Source organism: Pogona vitticeps, chromosome 4 (genome assembly GCF_051106095.1).
Source record: "Pogona vitticeps strain Pit_001003342236 chromosome 4, PviZW2.1, whole genome shotgun sequence".
NCBI lineage: Eukaryota > Metazoa > Chordata > Lepidosauria > Squamata > Agamidae > Pogona > Pogona vitticeps.
Window position 1 is genome coordinate 1,632,699 of NC_135786.1, and position 22,353 is coordinate 1,655,051.

Genomic DNA, 22,353 nt, shown 5'->3' on the forward strand with positions numbered 1-22,353 from the left:
CCCGCCCCGTTCCGCTCGCCCCCTCCCCTCGGCAGCAACCCCGCCGCGGCGGCTTTAAAAACGATCCCCTCGGAGAAACTTTGGCGATCCATCAAGCGGGAGCCGCCTGGTTGGCTGGTGGGCTGGCGCGGATCCCTCCGCCGGACGGGGAGGTGGCCGCGGCACAGTGGCGCCCTCCGCCGTGGGGAAGAGTCCCGCGCAGTCTCCAGCCAGGCAGCTAAGCCGCCAGCCCCAGCCCGTCGCCCGGCCGGCCAGGCAGGCAAGCAGGGAGCCAGGCAGGCAAGGCAAGGCAAGGCAAGGCAAGGCAGCCGCCCAGGGAGCCCAGCCCGAGGCGGCGGCCGAGCAGGCGAGCAGCCCGAGCGGCGGGCGAGGCGAGGCGAGGCGCGGGGAGGGGAAGGAAGGGGGCCCCGCCGGCTGCTCCGCTCGCCCTGCCGGATGTGAGCCGGAGGGTCCGGCCACGCCGCCGAGGGGAGCGCGATGGGGGGCGCCTTCGGCCTGACCCTGGCCCTCTGCCACTCCCTGGGGCTCTACCTGCAGCTCGGCGCCTCCTCGCGTCCCCCGCAGTGGGAGAACCAGATCGCCGGCAACGGTGAGTAGCCTTGCGAGGCGGACGGGGAGGGGGCGGCGAGCCGGACGGGGATGGGAGGGAGGGAGGGGTGGGGGAGCCGCTGGGTGGGGGTCAGGCAGGGGGTCCGGGCGTCTCTGCCTGCGCGCCGCCGCCCAACCGCTCCACGTTCCCCGCCGACACCTCGAACCCGTGTCGCTCCGCTGCCGGGGGTGGGGGTGGGGGTCGGGGGGACGGCAAGGTTGTCCGCGCCCGGATCCGCCCCCGCCTCGTTTCCAGGGGGGCCCTTGGAGGGGAAGGGGTCTTGGTCGGGGTGGGGGTCCTGATGGCCCCAAGAGGGCTGCTCAGAAAGGGCGCCCCCTGTCGCCAGAGCCCGATCCTATCCTGCGCTATTTGGCCCCGAGGGTGGCGGAGGGGTGACTTGCCAGGTCTTCGCGCCCCGCCGGGCTTCCGCCTCCTCTTCCTCGCCCCGGCCAGCGGGGCCCTCCCCGTCCAACTGCGGGGCTCTGGCCTGTGGATCGGGCGCGGGGCTGGGCGGGCGTTTGGCCGCGGGTCGTCTCCGCCTGTTGTTGGGGAGGGGGTCCTCCCCCCGGGATATGGCTACTAGGGGCCCGCTTTTCGGGGTGCGCGCAGGCGAAACGGACCCTCTCCTCTCCACTGAGTCAAGGGGGGCGGTGTTGAGAGCCGGCGGGGAGGGGAAAGCGAGAGGGTGCGGGGGGGGGGAGAGCGCGGCTGGCTTGGGCTGTTTGCGCTCCCCCTTGGGGCAGGTTGGCTTCTGCGCGGGTCCTGTTGGTTTCCCCTTCCTAGTTGGAAAGGGGGGGGTGAAATACCGCCCAGGTACTATTTGTAACCCCCGCACCCCGACGTGGGGCGGAAGGGAGCCCTGCAGCATGGCAGGCTGTGTGACCGGGGGGAGGAGAGACTGCCTCCTCCGCCCCTCCCCTCCCCTCCCCTCCCACCCCCGAGGACCCTGGGGAAGCGGGCTCCGGGCCCCTCCCCTCCCACCCCCGAGGACCCTGGGGAAGCGGGCTCCGGGCTCTGCGTGGGGAAGGGGGTGCTGCAGGGGGGGCGGGGGCCGGGCGGCTCTCTCCGCCCGAGGGAGCGCAGTCGCTGGCGGACGCCGGCCCGACGGGCTGGGACCCCGAGGCGCCACGTTCCCGCCGGCAGCTGGAGCTCGTGTCCTTCCGCCGCCTGGGAGGAGGCTGGGCATGGGGGGGGGGCTGCGCGGGGCCCCCGGAGAAGGGAGAAGCGACCCGGGCAGGGCAAAGCCGGAGGGGTGGTGCCCGACGTCTCGCTCGTGGGAGCAGGGAGCGGGACCGGAGGCGGCCTGGCAGGGCTGGATCGCGCTGGGCTCCTTTCGCCTTCGCGGGGAAGGCGGGATCCTGTCCGGGCGACGACGGGTCTGGGGCCCCCGAAGACTTACTTCAGGGGGGCAGAGCCCGCTTTCCTGCAGGGAGAAGCTGCCGCGTCCGCCAGAAACCGTGGAGGGCCCTAGTTTCTGCCGCCTAACTTTTGGATCTGCCCGCGGAGCCGGGTCGGGCGCCGAGAGGGGCAGAACCCCCAGGGCAGCGGAGGCGGTGGGGGGGCTCGAGGAAAGGGGGAGCCGGGGGGGGACGGTCCTTGGCGGATGGGTCACTCGCCCCCCCCCGCCGCCGACCCCCCCCCCCGTCCACTGCCCGGTCCCTTTGGGGTGAATCTTGCAGCGCCAGGAGGAGGAAGGCGAGGGAGCCCCGGGTGGGCCGGGAGAGCCTCTGCCCCGGGGGGGGGGGGCTGCTCTCCGGCCGACTCCTTCCGCCGGAGGAAGGCGCCGCGGCTCCTCTCGCCCCCTTTCGCGGCAGGGCCCGGAGCCGAGGGTCGGCCTGGCTCTGCCGGAGAGGTGTGTGTGTGTGGGGGGGCTAGACCGGGGGGGGAGCAAGAGGAGGATTCCAGGCCTGTTTCTCTCCCCCCCCCCCCGCCGGCAGCGTCGCTCCGAGCGCGCCACCTTCCCCGCCGGCCGTCGCCCCAGCGCTTTGCCCGCCCGCCGGAGGGCTCGGCGTCGGGAAAGGCCGAGGGGCCGGGGACCGCCCTCGGGGACGCGCCGCCGACGCCGCCGGCCCGGCTGGTCTGGTTGCGGGCGGGCGCTCGGCCGGCCTCGCCGCAGGCGACCCCCTTTATTGACGACGAGGGGGGGGGAATGAAGATCGGGGGTCGTGTGGAACAAGCTCCTCGCCCTCCGCCGGCCACCCGTTGCCCGCCTGCCCGCCTCCTCCCTGCCGGCAGCGGGAACGAACGCCCTCCGGGTGGGAAAGAGGCGAGGGAAGCCCCCCCCCCGGCGGGGAGCGGAGAAGATGGGAAGGCAGGGCCAACGGGGGCCGGGGCGGACGGAGAGACCACTTGGAAAGGCTGGAGGGTTTTTTGGGGGGGGCGAGGTGACGATCCACAGCAGCCTCGCTGTCTGGGGATTCTGGCCTCTGTAGTCCACAAAGGAGACCTTGCTAGGCGTGTCCCTGGCCCACCCGGTGGGCCGTGCCCGGAGTCCTTTCCTGGTGGGAGAAAAGGTCAGCTCATCGGCCTCGGTCGAAGGCTGGAGAAAGCCGGGCCCTCCGGCCGCCCCCTCCCCCCCCCCGATGGTTTCAGGCAGTGGCTTAGCGTTGGCTCCGGAGGGCCGCCCGGGTCCGCCACAAGCGTGAAGGGTGGGAGGGAGGGGACCGCCTGCCGCCGCCACCCCCACCCCCGTTCTGTCAGGGCGGCCGGGAGAGAGAGAGAGCCTCGTCTCGCCGGAAGGTGTGCGAGAAGCCCGGACGGTCCCCTTGTCTTTCGGGTTTTGCTCCCAAGGGTGCGGAGGGGCAGCCCCCGAAAGCGGTGGGCCAAGTGGCAGCAAAGAGGCCCTGCTTCGGGTGGCATGCCAAGCCCGGGGAGGCAGGAGGTCCAAAGCCTGGGGGCGTGGGGTGGGGTGAAAGGGCCCCCTGCTCCCACTCCCATCTGGGTGGAAGGGAGGGTTTGGGAGGGGCAGGAGTGCTCAGAGTCTGGCCCGGGGGCTCACGTTTAGGTCATCAGGAATGCCAGACCTAGCTCTTAGTAACCAAGGGGGCAGCCGCTTACTCACAAGGAGCTCTTGTTCTCTAATGGGGCCCTCGGGGGGGGGGGCTTGTGTAGGTCGTGATGTGGCTTCCACCTTTGCCTCAGAAGGGGGGCACAGCATCCTGACCCCAGCAGAGAGCAGCCATCTCTGGTGCCTCCTGAAACCGCTCACTCTTCCCGCTTCCTCTGCTCAGAGAACAAAGCTTGCTTCCGACTGAAGCCGGCAAGCTCTCTAGGGATGCCGCCCTTGCCAAGCTCTTTTCGCTAAGGAACAAGGTTTTTGGGGGCCTTGTATTCTCGAGGGTCGACGGGGAGGTCCCTGGCTGGCTGGCGGTTCTCCCCAACCAGATATACCTCCCCATCAATCCGAGCCGAAAGACTGGCTTGGCAGGAACAGGGCCGGCTGTATTCCAGCCCCTCCGGCCTCTGAGCTACATCCAGGGATGCCTCCGGGGCTTCTTTGACCAAGGGAGGGGGGGAATGTTCAAACACCGCCGGGGCTGGTCAGAATGTTGCAGGAACGGCAGGCCGAGGTGGGGAGCGCTCTGACCCTTCTCCGCGGTCTCTTGGACGAACGGTAGCCGTGCCACCTCTGGAGGGCCCCGGAAAAGAGGCCGTAGGGGACCTCCTTGGCTTCTCTCTCTAGTCTGGGACGTCTTCCCCGCCTCTCTCGTTGGTGCCCGTTTCCAGACCAGTTATTTCTCTGGGCTGGCAAAGGCTTCACTTCTCACAGCTCCGGCTGCCACGCCTCTTCTCACCTTGACCTTCTTTGGTAGACTTCAGTGGATCTGGCTGTGAAACGACTCTCCTTTTTGCAAACTGCCAAGGGCTTGGGATTTCCGTCCCACTCCTTTGCCATTTGCCAGCATCGCTGTGAGCGAGTGGCCAGCTAGAAATCCTTTTTCCTCCTTAATTAGGCGGCGTCCCTCGCTTTCCCCTTCATGCTTCTGACAGACGGTGCGGTGATCAGACCTCGGCACAACACACCCGGCTGGCATCTCTTTCTCCTGGTACAGCAGCCCGCCTGGCTGCTCAAGTCTCTCACCCAGCAGTTTACGCTGCAGCCCAGACCCGTCTCCTCTTCCCCCTCCCTCATCTTCTCCTCCTCCCTGCCTCTGAACTTTCTCTCCAGGAAAACAAAGGATCAATGCCTCTGTAGCAGGCAGGCATGCGCCGGCCCACTTGCCCACAAGAGGTCTCCAAGACTGAGGTGTGTGGCCCGAAACAGGAAGCTGACAGAGACTTTTGGCCAAAAAGCCTCTGGAGAGGAGAGTCAGGGCATGCCCTTTAGTTGGCCACAGCTTCTACCCTTCCCATTGCTCGCTCGACCCCTCGGAGGGGGGACAGTTGCTGGACAAGGAAGGCAGGGCACAGGATGGTATCTTCATAGAAATCACCGGCGTTCAGCAAGATTTTCCTGAGTTTCCACTCAGGGAATTCCCCCCCCCCCCCGGCGTGGCCGTGTTTTCCTTCTGCTCTTCAGCCACGCTGCCCCGTCTGCTTGGCATGATCCACTCCCTGCAAAAGGGGAATCGCCCTGAGCTTTTCCTGGGACCCACTTCTCCACCACCCCAACGTTCCTGACGGGAGCTTGGTGGGAGTCAGGAGATGGGGGAACAACCGGCAAGAATATCCAATCTCCTCAAACTTCTTTGGGCAAAATAAAGACAGAAATGCACAATGCCAGAGAAAGCTGGCCCCGTCGCTCCGTTTCCTAATCCAGAGAGGAAATGCTGGTCGAATCGAGATCAAGGACGCCCACCGAGGCCAGCACCTCAAACCCACGGAGGGCCAGGATGCCTGCAGCCGATAATCCGGGCCACTTCCCCTTCCAGCTCATATTGTGGACGCCGCTGTGTTTTTGACCAGGTGCCTTGTGGCGCCTGAACTGTGCTTAGATTCTCTCAGCTTTGGCTTGTTAGCCTCTCTGCAGAAATGCTTGGGTGTAGGCAGAGCAGGTCGCAAAGATGACGCTCTGCTACAGACGTAGTTCATAGGTTATTTATCAGCCATAGGTTTGCCCAGTGCTCTCCCGGGAGAGAAAGCATCCTCGAACAGACAGAGGCAATGCAAAGGAGCTGCAGCTCAAGGCATGAGATGTGGTGCGGAAATGACCCAACCATTCTAGTGGATCTTAGCTCTTCCAAGCCCGGCAACGAGCTCCTTGGGGCATCCGGGGCATCTGCAGCAGGAATCTTAAGAGCCTCTGTTTCTGATTTCTGAAAGTGAAGTCACGGGCTGGTCCGTTCAACTCCGATGCCTGGAAAAGCTCCAGTAACAAGCAATCTGGCTGCCACTATATAAGCGTTTTGGGGGCAGGGGAATGATGTGATGGAAAAGAGCCCCCCCCCCGCGAGGGTTTTTCAAGAACAAGGCCTTCCAGACTGATAAGCGGATGAGTTAAGATAAAAGAGTTGATGGGGTTCTCACCCGATTTGCAGATGAAACCATAATGGGTGGGTGGCTAAGAGTCTGAGAAGGCAGAGAGTCAGCATCTGGGCAAGGGTGGCAATTTGGGGTGAGCTTCAGCAAAAATAAAGCTCCCCATGCCGATGGGGGGGGGGGAAGAAAAACGATGAGCCAAGACAAGACTGATGGTGCCTGCTTTAACAGCTGTGCCAGGAGAAAGCTTGAGGTGGCTTCGTAGACCAGATTGAAAGGACGAGTCTCTCTCTCTCTCTCTCTCCCTTCCACGGATGAGGAACAGCAAATATCCTTCTCCGCACTGGTGAGAAGGGAAGGGAACTTCCTGGTGGCCTCAACCAAGTTATCACCTTAGCAGGAAAGGTGTGGGTTTTGTTTGGTTGGTTTTTTGTTTTTGTTGCACAAAATTCCCAAGATGGAAAAAACACGAAGTAATTTCATGTACATGGCAAAAGGCCTTACAGAGGAGAAGGTCTTTGTTAGAAATGGGCATGAACCACCAGAAGAGTAAGAGCTGGTGGAAAGGAACATCAATTTAATTTAAGATATGCAGATGACACCGTCTTACTGGCAGGAAGCAGCAATGATTTGAAACGACGTTTAGTGAAAGTGAAGGAAGGAAGTGCCGAAGCAGGACCGCAGCTGAACCTTAAGAAATCCAAAATCATGACTACAGAGGAACTAAACAGCTTTAATGTTGGCAACGGAGAAACTGAAGTGGTTAGAGATTTTGTGTATGTTGGTTAAAGGCACAGTGCAGCCAAGAACTCAGAAGAAGGCTGAGATTCAGAAGGGCAGTGATGAAGGAACTAGAAATGACCAAGTGTAAAGTTGAGTCACTAGAGACCAAGGTCAAGATCATCTGCACTCTTTTTATTCACACCATGAAGACAAGGAAGCTGGTGTGAAAGATGGGCAGTTAAAAAAGCTGACCAGGGTTAGGTTGGTGGAATAATTTGTCTGAAATGTGCGGAAGGAGAGCTTTGTGGATACTCTGTGAACTGCCAGAAAGATGAACCCGCAGACCTTCGATCAAATCAAGCCTGAATTCTCTCTGGAGGGAAGAACGTTGAGATGGAGGCTGTCCTACTTTGGGCACCTCCCGAGAAGGCAAGATTCTCTGGAAAAGATCATCATGCTGGGGAAAAGGGACGGCAGTAGGAAAAGAGGAAGACCCAATGCAAGATGGACTGACTCCCTAAAGGAAACCACAGCGTTGAGTTTGCAAGAGCTGAGCAAGGCAGGACATTTTGGAGATAACTCATTCATGGGCTGGCCATAAGTCGGAGGTGAATTGACAGCCCACCGACCCCCTTTGGGATTTGTTCCATTGTCAGTCAGTTCCTACAGTCAAACATGCTTTTTTACGGTTCACGTGAGAAACACTCATTGTAACGGAAGCCCAGTAGATCTAACCTTGTCCTCTGGAACAGCAGAGAGAACAAGTCTTTGCCCTCCTCTTTGGCATGTCCATCATGACACCCACACCCACATCGCCTCCTCCCCTGGGGTAAACCTATTCCATCCCTTTATCGATAGAAACCTAACGTGGTGACTCAGGCGTGAGAGAGATGTCCTGGCAGGCTTGGATTTCAAAGCATATTTTTGTCTGTGGATGATGGTGTGTTTTTTTGATGGATGCTCTGCTTTCTCATCATGCCTCAGACAGACTAACCCTTCTGCTGCAAGAACCGTTTTTGGAACAAGGTCTGCGTGATTACAAGTCTTGAACTGAAATGGATATTTCTGATCAATGTGGCGCCTGCTGATGATTTACAGTTGGGGAAAAATGCAACAACAGCAGGCAACGAGGCAACAACAAAAACCCTTAGCTGAAGTGTGGCATGTGGAAACAGCCTCCAAGGCACGCACAGCATTTTCCATCATCTCCTTGCTGGAGAGCACTCTCTTGACATCTGTGCAGACAATGGTAGTGGGTGTGCATGTGACAGAAGGAAAGAAATTGAGAGAGAGAGAGAGAGAGAGAGAGAGAGAGAATGTGAATGAGAGGGGAGTCAGACCACATTTTCCTTTTGTAGCCCCCCCCCGCACGATGCCATCCCCCTGCTAGGAGGGAGAGGCAGACCTCAGCCCCCTCTTTTTTAGACATGGAGGTGGGGAGATGAAATGGGGGACTAGTTCTCCCATTTGTTTATGAAGCAGATTTCCAAAACAGCCTTTAGAAATATCAGCTGATGTATAAACCACAGCTAAAACCACAATGGCACAAATGTACAATTATTCTTAAAGGATGTAGTTAAACATCCCTAAAATGAACAGCATCTTGAAAGAAAAAACTCTTCAGTGGGTTTTTAAAAAAGAAGAAGTTATTTAAAAAATAACCGGTGTGGAGGGGATCTCAGAAATCTGGAGCCAATGCTGGGAACACCCTGCCCTTCGGGCTCCTCCATCGTCGTCACAGTCTTTGGGCTCAAGCAACAGCAGGGCCCATCTGGGGGACCGGCAGTCATTTGGGCAATGGAGTCCCTGCAGTCCATGTCAGGCTTTCAGTGTTAAACCAAGTACTAGGAAATGCACCAGGAAACCGAGGGAGGCTTAGCGTTCATTGGTAAGAAAGAGGCATATGCCGTTCCTTGTGCCCCACTCCTATGAACAGCCTTGCTGCTGCGTTCGGTACCAAGGAAGGTTTCCAAACCATCTTTAATGGCAGCCCCATAAAGAGTGCATTGCGATAATCTAGTCCAGATGTTACAAGAGCGTTGCAGTCCTGCTTCCAAATACAGCTGTGCTTTGTGAATGAGCTGAAGCTGGCAGGGAGGCCCTCATGGCCGCTGAAGCCCTGGGCCTCTCCGTTAAGAGCGCCGAGTCTGTGAGCTGCCATGTATCTCTGAAGCCCTGTATCTGATTCTTTGGAGGGAGCACCCCTCCGCTCAAGAGAAGCTGCCTTCCTCGATCCAGTACCGTTGCTATATCCCTTGGTTGATATTGATTTATTTATTCTATTTTTATGACATCCAATAGTTGAAGGTATCGGAGGGGTTCGCACAATAAAAGCTTAAATCCACTATAAAATATAATGTCAACATGTTAAATAACAGCAGATAAAACTACAGCAAAAAAGCAGAGATGGTGCAAAATCCAGCTTTTTGAAGAAACAGCGAAGTCGCCAAGAGTGGCGGCTACATCTGTCCGCTCATCTCGGCTCGAGCCCATCCGCTGGACCAGTGCAGTTTTCACAACCGGTGGCTGAGCAGGTGTCCAGTTGAGTCGACGGCTCTGCTCTCCTTGGGGACAAAGAGTTGGGCTGAGCTCTTGGCTTTGGATAGCGGCCCCAAGAGAGAAGGAGAGAAGTCTGAATCAAGCACCTTCTCCCGTCAGGGCAGCAGAAAGCAGAGAAGGGTTTCGGCCTCTGGCTGGGGGGAGCCAGAGGTCAGGAGTTGGAGTCCCCCACTGGGCCTCCTTAATAGGGGCTGGACTTGATGACCCACAGGGTCCCTTTCAACCTTGCTGTTCTAAGATAAGGATGAAGCAGCAGCAGCAGCAGCAGCAGCAACAGACAGACATCTCTCCCCGCTTCTATATTAGGCCAAAGAGTTGGTGGGAACGGTTGTGGTGGTGCTGGTTTTAAGCCTCCTTCCCTGTGTGTGCTTTTTTTCGTGGAGGGGAATTAAGGGGCACCTTACATTCGTAATTTTGAGTTCAGCATTTTGAGTCGTTCTTTCCCTTGTGTGGTTATTTATTTATCTCTCTGTTTGCGAGGCGGGGGCCTTCCTTTTCGTCTCAAAAACATTAGGCCTCAAAACGGAGAAGACTAAAATCAAATAGAACAAGCACAATAATTAAAACATAAAACAGATTAATTAAAATATAAGACAAGTTAAGAAGCAATTAAGACATCAATAAAGGAGAGGAAGTATGTATTCGCGAAGGCTTGTATTCGAGAGGAAGAATCTCCACTTAGTTGAACGCTCCTTCTGCAGCAACCCGCCTCGGTTTCTAAAAGGCCTAGTTCCCACAGCCTGGGAACAGTAGTGTGTGTGACTACAGATCCCAGAATCCCCCACCGGCATGGCCACTGCAGAGCACAAGCATTTTGTACATCTTCCTAAATGTATGACACGACAGCTTTGTCCTCCTGTCTTTTCCTAAGGATACAGGATCCTTCTTCGTGGCCTCTGTGACTCACACCTGTGGGTTTTTCTGCATCCCCACAGCTTGCTCTCTTGTATAGGCTGGATGGCCACCTGTCAAGGAGGCTTTAAAACTGGATTTCCTGCTTCAGCCGGGGGGGTTGGACTTGATGATCGTTGCCCCCCCCCCGCTTCCATGGGTGCAGTCCCACGAGTTCATCATGCAGCTCAGGGAAAAGTCCTGCAACAACTTCCCTGGATCTTTGAATGCGTTCATTTGCAAGAACTTGCAACCCAGCTAGCTCAAAATGTGGGAGACAGTCTGGTTTAGTGGCTAAAGTGCTGAGCCGGGAGCTGCAAGATCCCAGTTCAAGCTCTCACCAATAGCCAATCCACGCATTACACACACCGCCTTGTTGGAGAAGGATTTCCTGAACTCCTGAAAGCATCTGACGGCCACTTCGGAGGTTGTCTGCACCTCTTGTTGTTTGCAAATTAGCCTGCGTTGTCTTGCGACTGGTCTTGAGGAAGGAATTGCCAACTTCATTTGGGAAAGTTTGATTTCTCAGATGCACAGGTCTGCCAGAATCATACCTCTGTGAATCAAATCCCATTTTCAGCTGTCACATCATCTTTTGGTCTATAGAACCTATAATTTGGTGCTGAGCCATGAAAGGGACTGGGTTTCTCCCTCAGCCTGATCAACCTCGCTAGGTTGTTGGACACACAAGGAGGGGAGGACAACCACATCAGCCCCACATTGAGCTCCTTGGGGGAAAGACAAGGTTAAAATGTAAAGCAGACATAGGTCACCCTGCCAAGCTGAACATCTGAGCTTTCATTTCAGCCTCTCCTGCTCCCCAACGTTCCTCCCTCTCTTTCTGAGCTAGCAGGCGCCTCCTCCCTGGCTTTGCATAAAAGCCCGTCAGGTTCCCTCCAGGTTGAAAACCTTTCCCAACTCTCTGGACCCAAAGGCATGAGAAAACAAACAAACAAACAAAAACCCCAGAACATTTCACAGCTGTTTTGAAGGAAACAGGAACCTTTAGCAGGGAGAGAACCACGAGAAAAGAAAGAAAGCTGCCACTGAGGGCCACCACCAAGGTAGCCTTTCCACTGACCCATGTGTCTCCCAAGGAGTAGGCAGGCAGACAGAAGAGAGGGACTTTTCTATGGGCCCTCAGTCTTTCCGGCCAAGCGTGGCCTGCGTGCACTGAGAGCGACAAGTGGCGCAGTTTTCCAGTCCAGCCTCTTTCCTGCACCAGACCCGGGAGGGCTTCCCTTGTGTGCATCATGGGCCAGCCACCTCTGAGCTCCTTGGAGGGTGATGGTGGCCGAGGTCTGGCTGGTCTCTGCCCCGTTCCTGCCCACTAAGCACCCACTGGGAGACACACACACCCCACAGTTCTCGGGAGGCTTCCAGTGAGCTCCAGGTGAACTCTCTATCTGGGTGATTCCCATCTCCAGCATCCAGAGGTAGACTGGGGTGTAGGCAAGCAGGCTGGCACTGTTCAGCTGTTACGGCTTCATAGACTCTTCTGCATGACTTTTAGGTGCCCCCTTTCTGTACCACCCCCACCCTCAAGTTACTGGCCATCAAATGCAAAGCAAAAAGGAAAGTGTATATACTGCCCCATAGGGCCTAAAGCACTCACTGGGGGGGATTACAATTTAATTATGGAGGCTACATATCAGCCTCCGTTTACTGATCTTGGAAGGATGGAAGGTTGAGGTCAAGTTGGCTCGAGTCAGCAACCTGAACCTGTTGGGGTTGAACTCAGGTTGTGAGCAGGGGCTTGATTACAGTACTGTAGTCTAACTACTGTTGCCACGACGCTCATATGAGGTTCATCACCCTATTATGGGATACTTTGCTTTCTCTCTTCCGCCCAGTGGCCTAGACCCACTGGGCGGCCAGGGGTCCAGCAATCCATTACTGCAGTGGCTCCCAGCCTTGGGTCCCCAGATATTCTTTGACCGCCACTCCCAGAAATCCTGGCCAGCACAGCTAGTAGTGAAGGCTTCTGGGAGTTGTGATCCCAGAACATCTGGGGACCCAAGGTTGGGAACCACGTCATCCTTGTGAGCACATCTGTAGAAGAGAGATTCCCGGAAGCACCGGGGACTCTTCCTCTAGCGCCCTGTTTCTGAAGGAGCTTGCCTTTTCTAAGTTCTTCCTCTCCTGGGCAGGAGCTCCTTCTGATTTCTCAGAGAGGAAAGGGTGCTTGAGGGCCCCGTCTTTGGAGCAACCAGCCCCGATTCCAGCTCTTGAGGGCACTTTTCGTGTCCTGCACTAGTTTGGCCCCGAGAGACGAGCCAAAACAGTTTGCTCTTATTCTAGAAGTAATTTTAGAAATGGTGAAGGTTAGACCCGGGAGAAAAGCGTCTCTGGGGGGGTGGGGGAGCAGAGGGGAAAAAAGCCTAGCAGGAGGAGGCCTCCTTGTTCCGTGGCAGTGGAAGGGCTCTGCCCACCGAGGGCTCATCGTTGGTGCCCCAGAAGCATCTCCTGGGGGCATGGAGAGGGAAGACCCTCGTCATGTGGGGCTGGTGTTGCTTCTGATGGAGGCCGCCCGAGGAGATGATGCCAGGGAGAAAGAACATTTGGCCTGGGAAATGGCAGCTTCCCTGGTCCCCCTGAGTGTGTGTGTGTGTGTCTGTGTCTGTGTATGTGTGTGTGTGAGAGGCACCCTACACCTGCTGGGCTCAGCCTGGAGAGCCACAGACGCTGCTGTTTCTCCGGTCCAGAGGGGCCTCCCCTCCCCGCTTCTTCCCAAAGAAGCAGGCTGGAGGGAGCGTCCACTCAGGGGGGAGCTGCAGCGGGCGAGAAACCCGCCGGGTTCCTGGTTCTTCCTTTCTGTCAGGCCAGGTCTCTTCCTTCTGCGGCGGGGAAGAGGAAACCGCTGTTTATCTATCGCCAGGAGTGAGGCTGAGCCTGCAATTAGGCCCCTCGGAGCACCTTGACTCTCGCTGAACCATAAAACACCTTGAATGATGACAAGGGGCTTTGTCGAAAGCAAAGAATAAGCGGCATTCAATCACCACCCTGCACATAATAACCATCATCAAAAGAGCTAGAGGCTTGGAAACAGTCACACGGCATGAATAGCAAGGGCCAGCTCCCACCGCCAGCGCCCGCGTTCCAAGGATCTGCGTTCGAAACCCTCCGTGTTGTCGGGTCTTCTGCATTTTCGGTTCCACCTCGGTTCTGTTGCGTGGACCTTCCTTCTCCGCCCTCCGTGATTCACTCAAAATCCAGAGGACACGGGAGTGATGTGGCCAAAGGGCCAGCTGGATCTGCAAAAAGCTGAAGAGAGGGGTTGCCATGAGCAGGGAGGACGGCCGTGTCTCCTACCCCAGTGCCTTCAGCCGGGGGGGGGGGGCTGCATCACGTGGTGGAGAGGGACAGCCCACGGAAAGGCCGGTGCTCAGTCTCTGGGATGGCTGCTTTTAAAGGAGGCCCTGGAGCATCGAAGATGTGACGCCTGGCTAAGCAGACCTCTAGATCAATCTGCTTCCCTCTTTCATCTCTGCTGCAGGACCTCGGTAAAGAGGCAGGGGCTGTGGGAGCCCGAACGGGGGGTCCCCTTGCCCAAGAAGGCTGCCACCAAAGGCTGTTCTGCTTAGAAGGAGGTGGGCACAGCTCTGAGCGTTCCCTCACCCCTTCTTTCAAAGCTCAGACATGCGCAGGATCTCCTCCCCACAAAAACATGCAGCCATCACAATCTGGCACAGTGTAAGCCGGATGAGACCAGGAGACGAGCGCGTGTCAAACTCAATTGGAAGCCTGGGTGAATTAGAAGCAGAGGAGGAGGAGGAGGAACTGCTGAGAGCTGAGGGTTCTTCTTTGATTTCCCTGGCATCACAGCTGGCACAAGAAATGCCGCAGATCAGAACGTCCCCCTGCCCACCCCAGAGTAATTCCTTCCTTCCTTCCTTCCTTCCTTCCTTCCTTCCTTCCTTCCTTCCTTCCTTCCTTCCTTCCTTCCTTCCTTCCTTCCTTCCTTCCTTCCTTCCTTCCTTCCTTCCTTCCTTCCTTCCTTCCTTCCTCACTTCCAACTTCCCATGTTTAGGAATTAGGCCGTGCCCTGGGTGGACACAGGGGCTGTGCAGTGGGTGCTCTTTGCCCCCTCCCTTGCTGATGCTCGGTGTCCCCAGAAAGCTCCCCTGCAGCTTGTTGTGGCCTCCCCTCAGCCTCTTGTGTTGCTTTCCACACCCACGGGTCCTCTCTTGAGGAGAGTCTGGCCTCAGGGCAATGGCCTGCCCTCCTGTAGGGTCCAAATCGCAACACTGATTTCGGGGTCTGCCCCTGTGCGTTTGAAAAGGGCTGTGCCCTCGCCTCGTGTGCAGTCACGCTGAAGTGCCCGTTGGCTTCCTGACCCCGGGGGGGGGGGGGAGAGTCTTGGTAGGCAGGTTTTCTGCCAACCATCAGCCATCGCAGCTCCTTGGCTGCTGTTGTTTCTCTCTCTCTCTCTCTCTCCCTGAGCTGCAGCAGATGCTCACTGGTCTTTCTGCAGACGCATCACCCGGCAGAAACAAGCTCCCTGAAATTGCGTGATGAGTTTTTTTCTTAGCACCATATCTGTGCCTAATTTGCGATCTGCTGTCAAAGCAGAGCCCAGCTGCTTATTCTATATTCAGCAGCCCTTGTCATGAGGAAGGTTGCCTCTTCCTTCAGATTGGCTGAGCTGAACGTGGGAAGAGAATTTCCCTTGGAAACCTTTTCGCTGGCTGGCCCAGATGGCATCGGCTGGAAAGCGTCCGCTTATTTGCAGCCCGGAGAAATCTGCAGCCGGTTCTCCGGAGCAGAACAGTCTGTACTGGAGCCCCATACGTGCTGTCATGCCTGTGTGAAGCCTCCTGCCTCAATCCTGTTGCACGCCTCCATCCGTGCAAGGGGAATGATGTCATTGCCGATGGCAGATTGCCACTGATTAAAGACTTCTGCTTTTTGTTTGGGGGTATGAATGGCTTGCACGTAATGAGACAAAGTTGGGTGCACCCCCAAATTTAGAAAATGGTGAGCTGCTGCTGACAGCGTCATTCCTGTTGCACAGACAGAACCCACCCAATAGAATGCAGCCTTTGTGGAGAGAGAGAGTTTTCCCATTCACTCAAATGGAAAGACACCTTGGTGAATTCACTCATGTGAACGTGGGACTTCCCTTTCCACCAGGGGTAGAAACAGATGAAGTGGCAGCTTCATAATTTAATGTGGAGCTGACTTAAGAAGTAAAGGTCTTCAGATTATCCTCCAAAATTACTTTGCAGTTTCCCAACTTTCAGCTTAGCTTGCTTTTGCGTTGCAACTGATCTTTAGGCATGTACTTGAGCAAATACGGCAGTTATGAAACATGTGCCTTGCCTTTTGTCCCCTGTTTGGAAACTTCAGGCAAAGCCTATCCATCAGGGAACCAAGGGGGAAAATGGACACCCATCAATCAGATGTAATTGCTGTACTGTGTTTAACTGGGGGGCGGATAGCACGCAGAATCATTTTCCCCAGTTCTCCGAGCAGATGCTGTACGCCATTCATCTGCAATGTATTATGCCCAGGAGCACAGAAATATCTTCTATTCATAATCTCTAGAGGGAACATACTGCCTATTGAACAATTTGCTTGTAATCGTGAATGTCTCTAGAAATTTGTGGAGCTGCATTAATATTGCAGAGCATTGATGAGGACAAGGCAATTTAAGGGAGGGGAAGAAAGAGGGTGGGATTCAGACGGCGCCGTGGTCCACAGGAAAGACGCGTCCCGTCTTCAGGGTGTCTTCTGGCTAAACAGGTCCCACCAGGAATAGCAAGGGGTGCTGATAAGTCTGTGTCACCTCATGAGGAGGATTAACACGATGGCCACCCTCACAATTCGCCCCACATTTCCACGGTGTTGCAACATTTGGGTCCCAAAATGCATCAGGTCAGACTTTTCGACCCTGACCAGTGTCTGTTTCTCTCCCTGTTCTCTCATTTCTTGAGCGATTCTTCAGGAACCGCTTGCATCCTGTGGAAGTCATTTTTGTGAATAATTCTGTGGTCCTCCACCCACAGCCGCCCTCCCTGCTAGTCATCCCTGTCCCCATCTTGTGATGGCAATCGGGTAAAAGGGCACCGATCCTGCTAACAGAGTTCCACGTGGGGAACCCTTGCTTCTTCCTTCCCTTCAGGACATAGAGTGTTGATTCACACAGTTGAGGTTGGATTTGAGGCAGGACTTCATCTGAACAGGGTTCGAATCAGAAGAACGGCTAAAGGCCTTCCCGGAGCTGATGAGGACAGAGGAAAGGCCACCGCAGTGGCTGTGAGTGTCCTCAATGCAAAGGAGTCCTGGGTGGCATGAACTGGCGTGGGTTATCTGAAGAGAAGAGGTGTTACATCAGAAGTAGGATTGATCACGGAGAGAGAATCCGAAGGCGTTTCCTACCCGGGGGGGGGGTGTGTGTGGCCTTCCTCTGTAGATTAGGAGCAGGCTCATCTTCCCATCCTGAGACCCGGTTTGCGCTGGCACCGGTGGCATGGCACTTGGGCTCCGTGGTTCTGAAAGGAGATTCATCAAAGTTAATGGATGGGGAAGGAATCACTTCTGAGCTTCTCTTCACTTCAGGAGCTCGGCTGACGACACGTCCAGCCAGGGGACGTTGGAGCGGTTTCGTTCCTACTGAAAAGGTTCTCGTCTCCCGTGTCATCTATTGGCACACACATCTCTTCCCCATCTTTCGACACCTGCTTACCAAATAGTGAGCGGCTGGCCTGTCTGGACACCCTCTGAGTCGCTGTGTCCAGAGGGGGACATGGATGCCCAATGCACCTTCGAGGCCTTGGCTGTGGGCTTCCGGGAGAGTGGGTTGGGCAGCAGTCTGGCTGGCTGGCTGGCCATGTGTGGAAAGAGGATGCTGCCCCATCTGATGCATGGAGGGATTTGCTCAGAGAAGTGTGACGTCTCCATCCGCCACGGCTCTCAACGAGCCCAGGAGAAGCCCCCCCCAGAAACCTCCTTGCGGACAGCAGATAGCACACGAACCCGGGGCACTCTAGAGACCGACAGGGGCTCAAGAGGTGTGGGGGAAAATTAGCCACCAACCACCAGGCAGGAGTTAACGTCCGCCTTGCCCTGGCCCACCGAGGGTCTTCCGCTGTGATCATTAACGTGGGCTCAGAGGCTGGGAGATGATAGCAATGACGGGAACCAGGAGATGCTGACCAATATATCTGAGGGTTTATGAGAGCACCGAGCTGTCCCAGCAGCCATTTTCAATTCTGTTTATCTGTGTTTCCCCACTGAGTTCATTTTAGTTCCCCTCGTTTTTGTTTCCTGGAAGATTTATTCACCCTGATATTCTCAGTTTATGACACAGAGAGAGAGAAAGAGAGAGAGAGAGAGAGAGAGAGTATTATGGAGCAGCAGGCACGAAGCCGCTCTCTTGCTTTGTCTGCAGTGTTCAGGGGGATGGAGGAGGAGCAGATCTGGGCCTGTGTGCGCATGCATGCACATGCACATGCACGTGCATGCACACTCATGCACTTGCAGGCATGGTGGTAGGAGGTGGTGGCCTGGAGAGATGGTCTTAAAACCAGTTCTTAATCCCAACTAGAGTAAACACACTGAATCAAATGAACTTTGCTAAGTCAACCCTTTCACAAGTCCCATTGAATCAGTGGGTCTACGCTGATTCTCGCTGGATTTATCCCATCGTCCCCAAGTAGCTGGGAAACATTTTTTTTCTCTCTCTCTCTCCTTCCTCGGCTGTACTTCCTGGGCATGGCTTTCATGGAGCCGAGATCCCTGCCCGTGTGAGGCCCCGGGTGGGTAAAGTTATCTATGCGCCTTCAGGATTACTACCCGATAGTACAGTTTGTCAAAAATCGGAAATGACCTGACAGCGCCTGACAGCCCCATATGACCATACAGATGGTGTGCAAAGATTCTCCAGCAAAATCAATGAAGGAAGCAATAAACGTGAAGAGTAAGAAAACGAAGTCCGTGGTAATAGGTAAAAAGCACGCTTCCCAAGAAACGCAGCACAAGATCTAAAATGAAACTGTGAGGGTGTGCAGTAAACCGTGCAGTAAACATGGACTGGCTCCCTGGCTGCAGCGTTTGGGAGTTTGATTCCCCCCTGGACCTCCTGCGGAGGAGAGCCAGCCTGGGTGGTTTTGGGCAAAAGGTGCAGGATGATTGCAGGGCCATCCAGAATCACAGAATCAGTGAAGTTGGAAGGGGCCTACAAGGCCATCAAGTCTGACTCTGATGGGGACGGGAAACTCCCTCCTCAGGACTCTCTGCCTGGAAAACCCTGAAAAGCAGTTGCCGTAAGTCAGAATTGACTTAACAGCTCATGAGGATGAGGATGATGGGTGGCTTGGGAGCCACACCCTTAAGACAAAGAATGCAAAAACTGAAAATGGGATGGGAGATGTCCTTCCGCAGCCACCCTGTTTCTTCTGAGTTCTGTATGGCATGGAACTGGGTGTGTGTGTGTGTGACCAAAAGCTATTTGAAACAAATTAAAAGCATTTGAAATCTGGACTTCTCACAAGAGGCTAAGAACCTGTTTGCATCATTATATTCTCTCCTCGGCCTTAAAAAATAAATAAATAGATGCTCCTTAGTTAGGCATCCTTCAGTGTTGAGAGACTATGGTAACGTGCTCTGAACAGAGGTCTTGGAACAGCATCTAGTGTGGCTGAGAAGGCCAATTCAAGAATGACACAATCCCGTCCACACTGAAGACAAATACAGTCCGTTCCCTGTCCAGCTCCTTGGTTTTGCTGGTTTTGGAACTGCCTCTTGGCCTCAGCCTGCTGGACAAGGGTCTCTTCCAATTGGGAGAGGCCGTGATGCACCACCTGCCTCCAGGCTGAACGCTCAGACGTCAAGGTTTCCCATCTGTTGAGGTCCATTCCTATAGATGCTCCCCTAGATAGGGAAATTAGCCTTTCTCTGGAAGGTCTCTGGGTTGCTTGCAGGTGGAGAGACTTTGAATCACCAAGTACCCAGCTGGCCCTGATCCTGCCCCTTCCAGACCCCTCAAGGAGCAATCAGAGCAAACGATGGGAGGGAGCGGGCCACCTGCCCAGCTCTACCCCCCTGTTAGGTTCCCTTTGATGGTTCATTTGCAGGGCGGTCCACGGAAACACCGGAGGGGGGAACAGAGCGGTCTTTTACCTGGGAGAAGAGAGTCCCGTCTTGATGCAGCTGCAATAAAACCTTGAAGAAGGGTGACCTACCTGCCTTGTAAAGGATTTAAGGCTGCCTGAGAGAGGGAGGAAGGGAGGGAGGGAAGGAGGGACAGGGAGAGTCACCCTTTATCGCTTTATTTTGCCACGGTGGCTTAGAAAACAGTATTGGGGTCCTCTTTCGTTTCCGGCACCTTTGCAACCTGAATTGTCAGTTTCAGGTGAAGGGAACGCCATCCGCAGCCGGAGAGGAAATGCAGGCAGTGTGCTTGTTGTGAAGCCCACGAGGAGGACCTCATCAGGGCATGGTCTTGACCAGCAGGAGGCATTCCTCGGGGCCTCCCAGTGGGATCTCGTCCGGGACGGCCGGTTCCTTCCATGCCTCCCTTCAGCCCTTCTGCCTTCCAAGGCTGCCTTTCCAGTTTCCTTCTGGCTTTGCTTTTGCAAACTCTTGAACACTATCATCTATCTCTTCCTAGAAATAGCATCCATGAAAACAGAATGGCAGGTGAGGGAGCTTTTCGCAGCTCATTTTGACTCTTCGAACACAAATATTTGCAAGAAAAATTAAAACATCCTCTCCCGCGCCTGTTTTCCTGGAAGCGATCTGGGACTTTCCCCGCGTGATTGTGCCGGGAAAAGTGGGGAAACGACCTCTACGTAAAGCGGGGAGGAGAGGGGAGGAATGGAGGCACAGCGGCAAATTTGGAAGTCCGGGCGCTCTTCCCTAGGGCTGGGATTTTTAGATTTTGTGGACCTCAAATCCCACAATACTCCCTGACAGGTTTACCTGACAGGCAGCCACCTGAAGGAGTCTCACCTAGCTAGGCCTAGCTCGACCTATGCTTCCTGGTCCCGCCCCGGTGCCAGCTGGGAACTTTCTCTCTGATCAGGAAGCAAGGCAGACCAAGGCCTAGCTAAGCCCCAAAGTCTTCCAGTTCAGCCCTTTTCTCCCAGGTGTGCCACATTGTGGCATCTGTAAGCCAGTCTGTGGACGTTAGGTGGCACTCCCAGAAACCTCACCCTGACGGGTCAGGATAGCCTCCGTCATTACGTGCCAAAGAGAGCACAGAAATGATTTCTGCTGTGTCAACGTACTCGTTCCAGATGTTTTGGCCAGGAGCAGGTCTTTTGTGAAGCCAATGATTCTTAAGTGTCCACATGAGACAGAAAAAGGAACTTCAAAGCTTCAACAGGGATTGTGCATAAGCTGCCTGTTCTCCCCACGACCAAATTTCGGGGAAGGAACAGGGGATGATGGGGGGTGGTGGCAGGGGCCCCTTTTATCCCTGCTCATCCCAAAGTCCTGGTGCTTTGTTCCTGAGGGCCCCCCATTGCCTCACCCTCGCTCTTCAGGATGAGGAAGCACCACATTATCCTCCTCGCCTGCGGGACAGCCATGATGCAGGGTGTGCCTCTCCCCCTTCATGGGGGGGGAGCTAAATCCCCCCCATGAAATCCAGTTGCAAAAATAACAGCTTAGCTCTATCCCCTTAAATACGATGAAAGCAGGCTGTGAACATAAGTGCCCAACCTCCACACACAGAGAGAGAGACCTCCACACCCCTGGAAATCACTCCCGCCTTCACACATTCTGCACACACACACCCCCGACGATGCCCCGGGAGCCCCTCGACCACCAGGATGCACTGATCACACTGGTAGGAGCAGCTGGTCTATTGATGTTTCATCATCCGAGTGGCAGCCCTGGCTTGGCTGGGTCGTTTGGCTTTGTGGCAGGAGAAGAGAATTGTCCTCCATAGGAACGGCGTTCCTGTGCTCAGCGGTACAGGTTCAACAAGGTGCTGTTTCTTTCTGGAAACGACATGGGAGGAATACAAAGCCCTCCCTTTGTTATGAAAATCCAGAGAGTGGTCTGATAACTGGGGGGGGGGGGGGGAGAGATCTTGAGAGCCAAGAGCCAGAGGGTGGCACCTGCAGAGGCAGAAATGGAAGCGATGCCCTTAAGGAGACAAACAGATTCCGGCAAGCTTTTCCTAAATGCCGGGAATCAATTCCCCAAAGACCAAGCGGTGGCCGGCTCGGTTACCCAAGGCTGCGCCGTACTTTTGCAAATATTGAATAAAGGTTAGGTGCCAAATTAATATTTAAAGATGTTACAGCCTCCGTTCGCTTCCTGGAAATGTTATGCAATGTTTTCCGCAGCCTCAGGCCCTCAAGATCCATGGAAGAAATGCAAATATCTGGGCCCTGGAAACAACAGGAAGCTTTTGCCTGGTGCTTGGATTCTTCCAGGGTAGCCACCCTGGCCGGACAGAGGGGCAAATCCCTCCCCAGGGGGTTCTTCACAGCCCTCGGGCATCCAACTCCCTCACTTCACGAGCTTTCTTTTTATCGGCTTCCAGATAATCCACGGGGAGGGGAGGCGTTCCTTCGAAGATGTGACTGAACAAGGCAATGGCTTCTGGCTTTTCACCGGGGCTGGAAAGGCTGCTGGGATCTTGGGTGGGTTCCTCTTCAAGACTACAAAACCCAGAATCCCCTCATCAGTGTCTGTGCTGGCTGGGGGATGCTGGGAGTTGTAATCCCAGCCAGGACTGCTCCCAAGTTCTGCTTTGCCTCAGCACAGCCATCCATCCAACCAGTTCCAGGGGTTTTTATGAAAAGTCAACATTTCATAAAGCGGGTATTGATCTTTCTGCAGACCATCTCCAGACTGGGGATTTGGAAGGTGCCAAAGTATTGCCACGCTCTTCACCTTCGGCGTCGTTTCCCTCTCCCCTTTCTGCTTTCCTTCCCCTGCCAGAAGTTCATGTTCTAGCCTTTGATTTAAAACATTTATTACATATTTGTCTGGGGAGAAGGATATCCCGCTTTTCGGTAACCCCCACACGGGGTCTGCGAGGCAGCTCATAACATCCGCAGAAGCAATGCTCAGTCTGTAGAGCAATGAATATTGAAGAACAGCAGGAATCTTTGTACTGAAACCCAGGGATCGGATATTAAAAGTACAATGGACTGGGGGGGTGGCTTTAAAAAAGCAAAGGGGTGAATTTTTAAAAAGGCCACCATAGACCT

At 55.4% G+C, this 22,353-nt stretch overlaps 1 protein-coding gene across 1 annotated transcript in view; it reads left to right on the forward strand.

Moving 5' to 3' along the window:
• The first annotated feature begins 349 nt into the window (after positions 1-349).
• The window catches only part of VSTM2L (V-set and transmembrane domain containing 2 like), a 69,600-nt gene continuing 47,596 nt past the window's right edge, over positions 350-22,353 (forward strand). Inside the window, exon 1 of the mRNA XM_078392243.1 lies at positions 350-589. Coding sequence (XP_078248369.1) covers positions 478-589 — 112 coding nt within the window. The 5' untranslated portion in view covers positions 350-477. The remainder of the gene's footprint in view (positions 590-22,353) is intronic.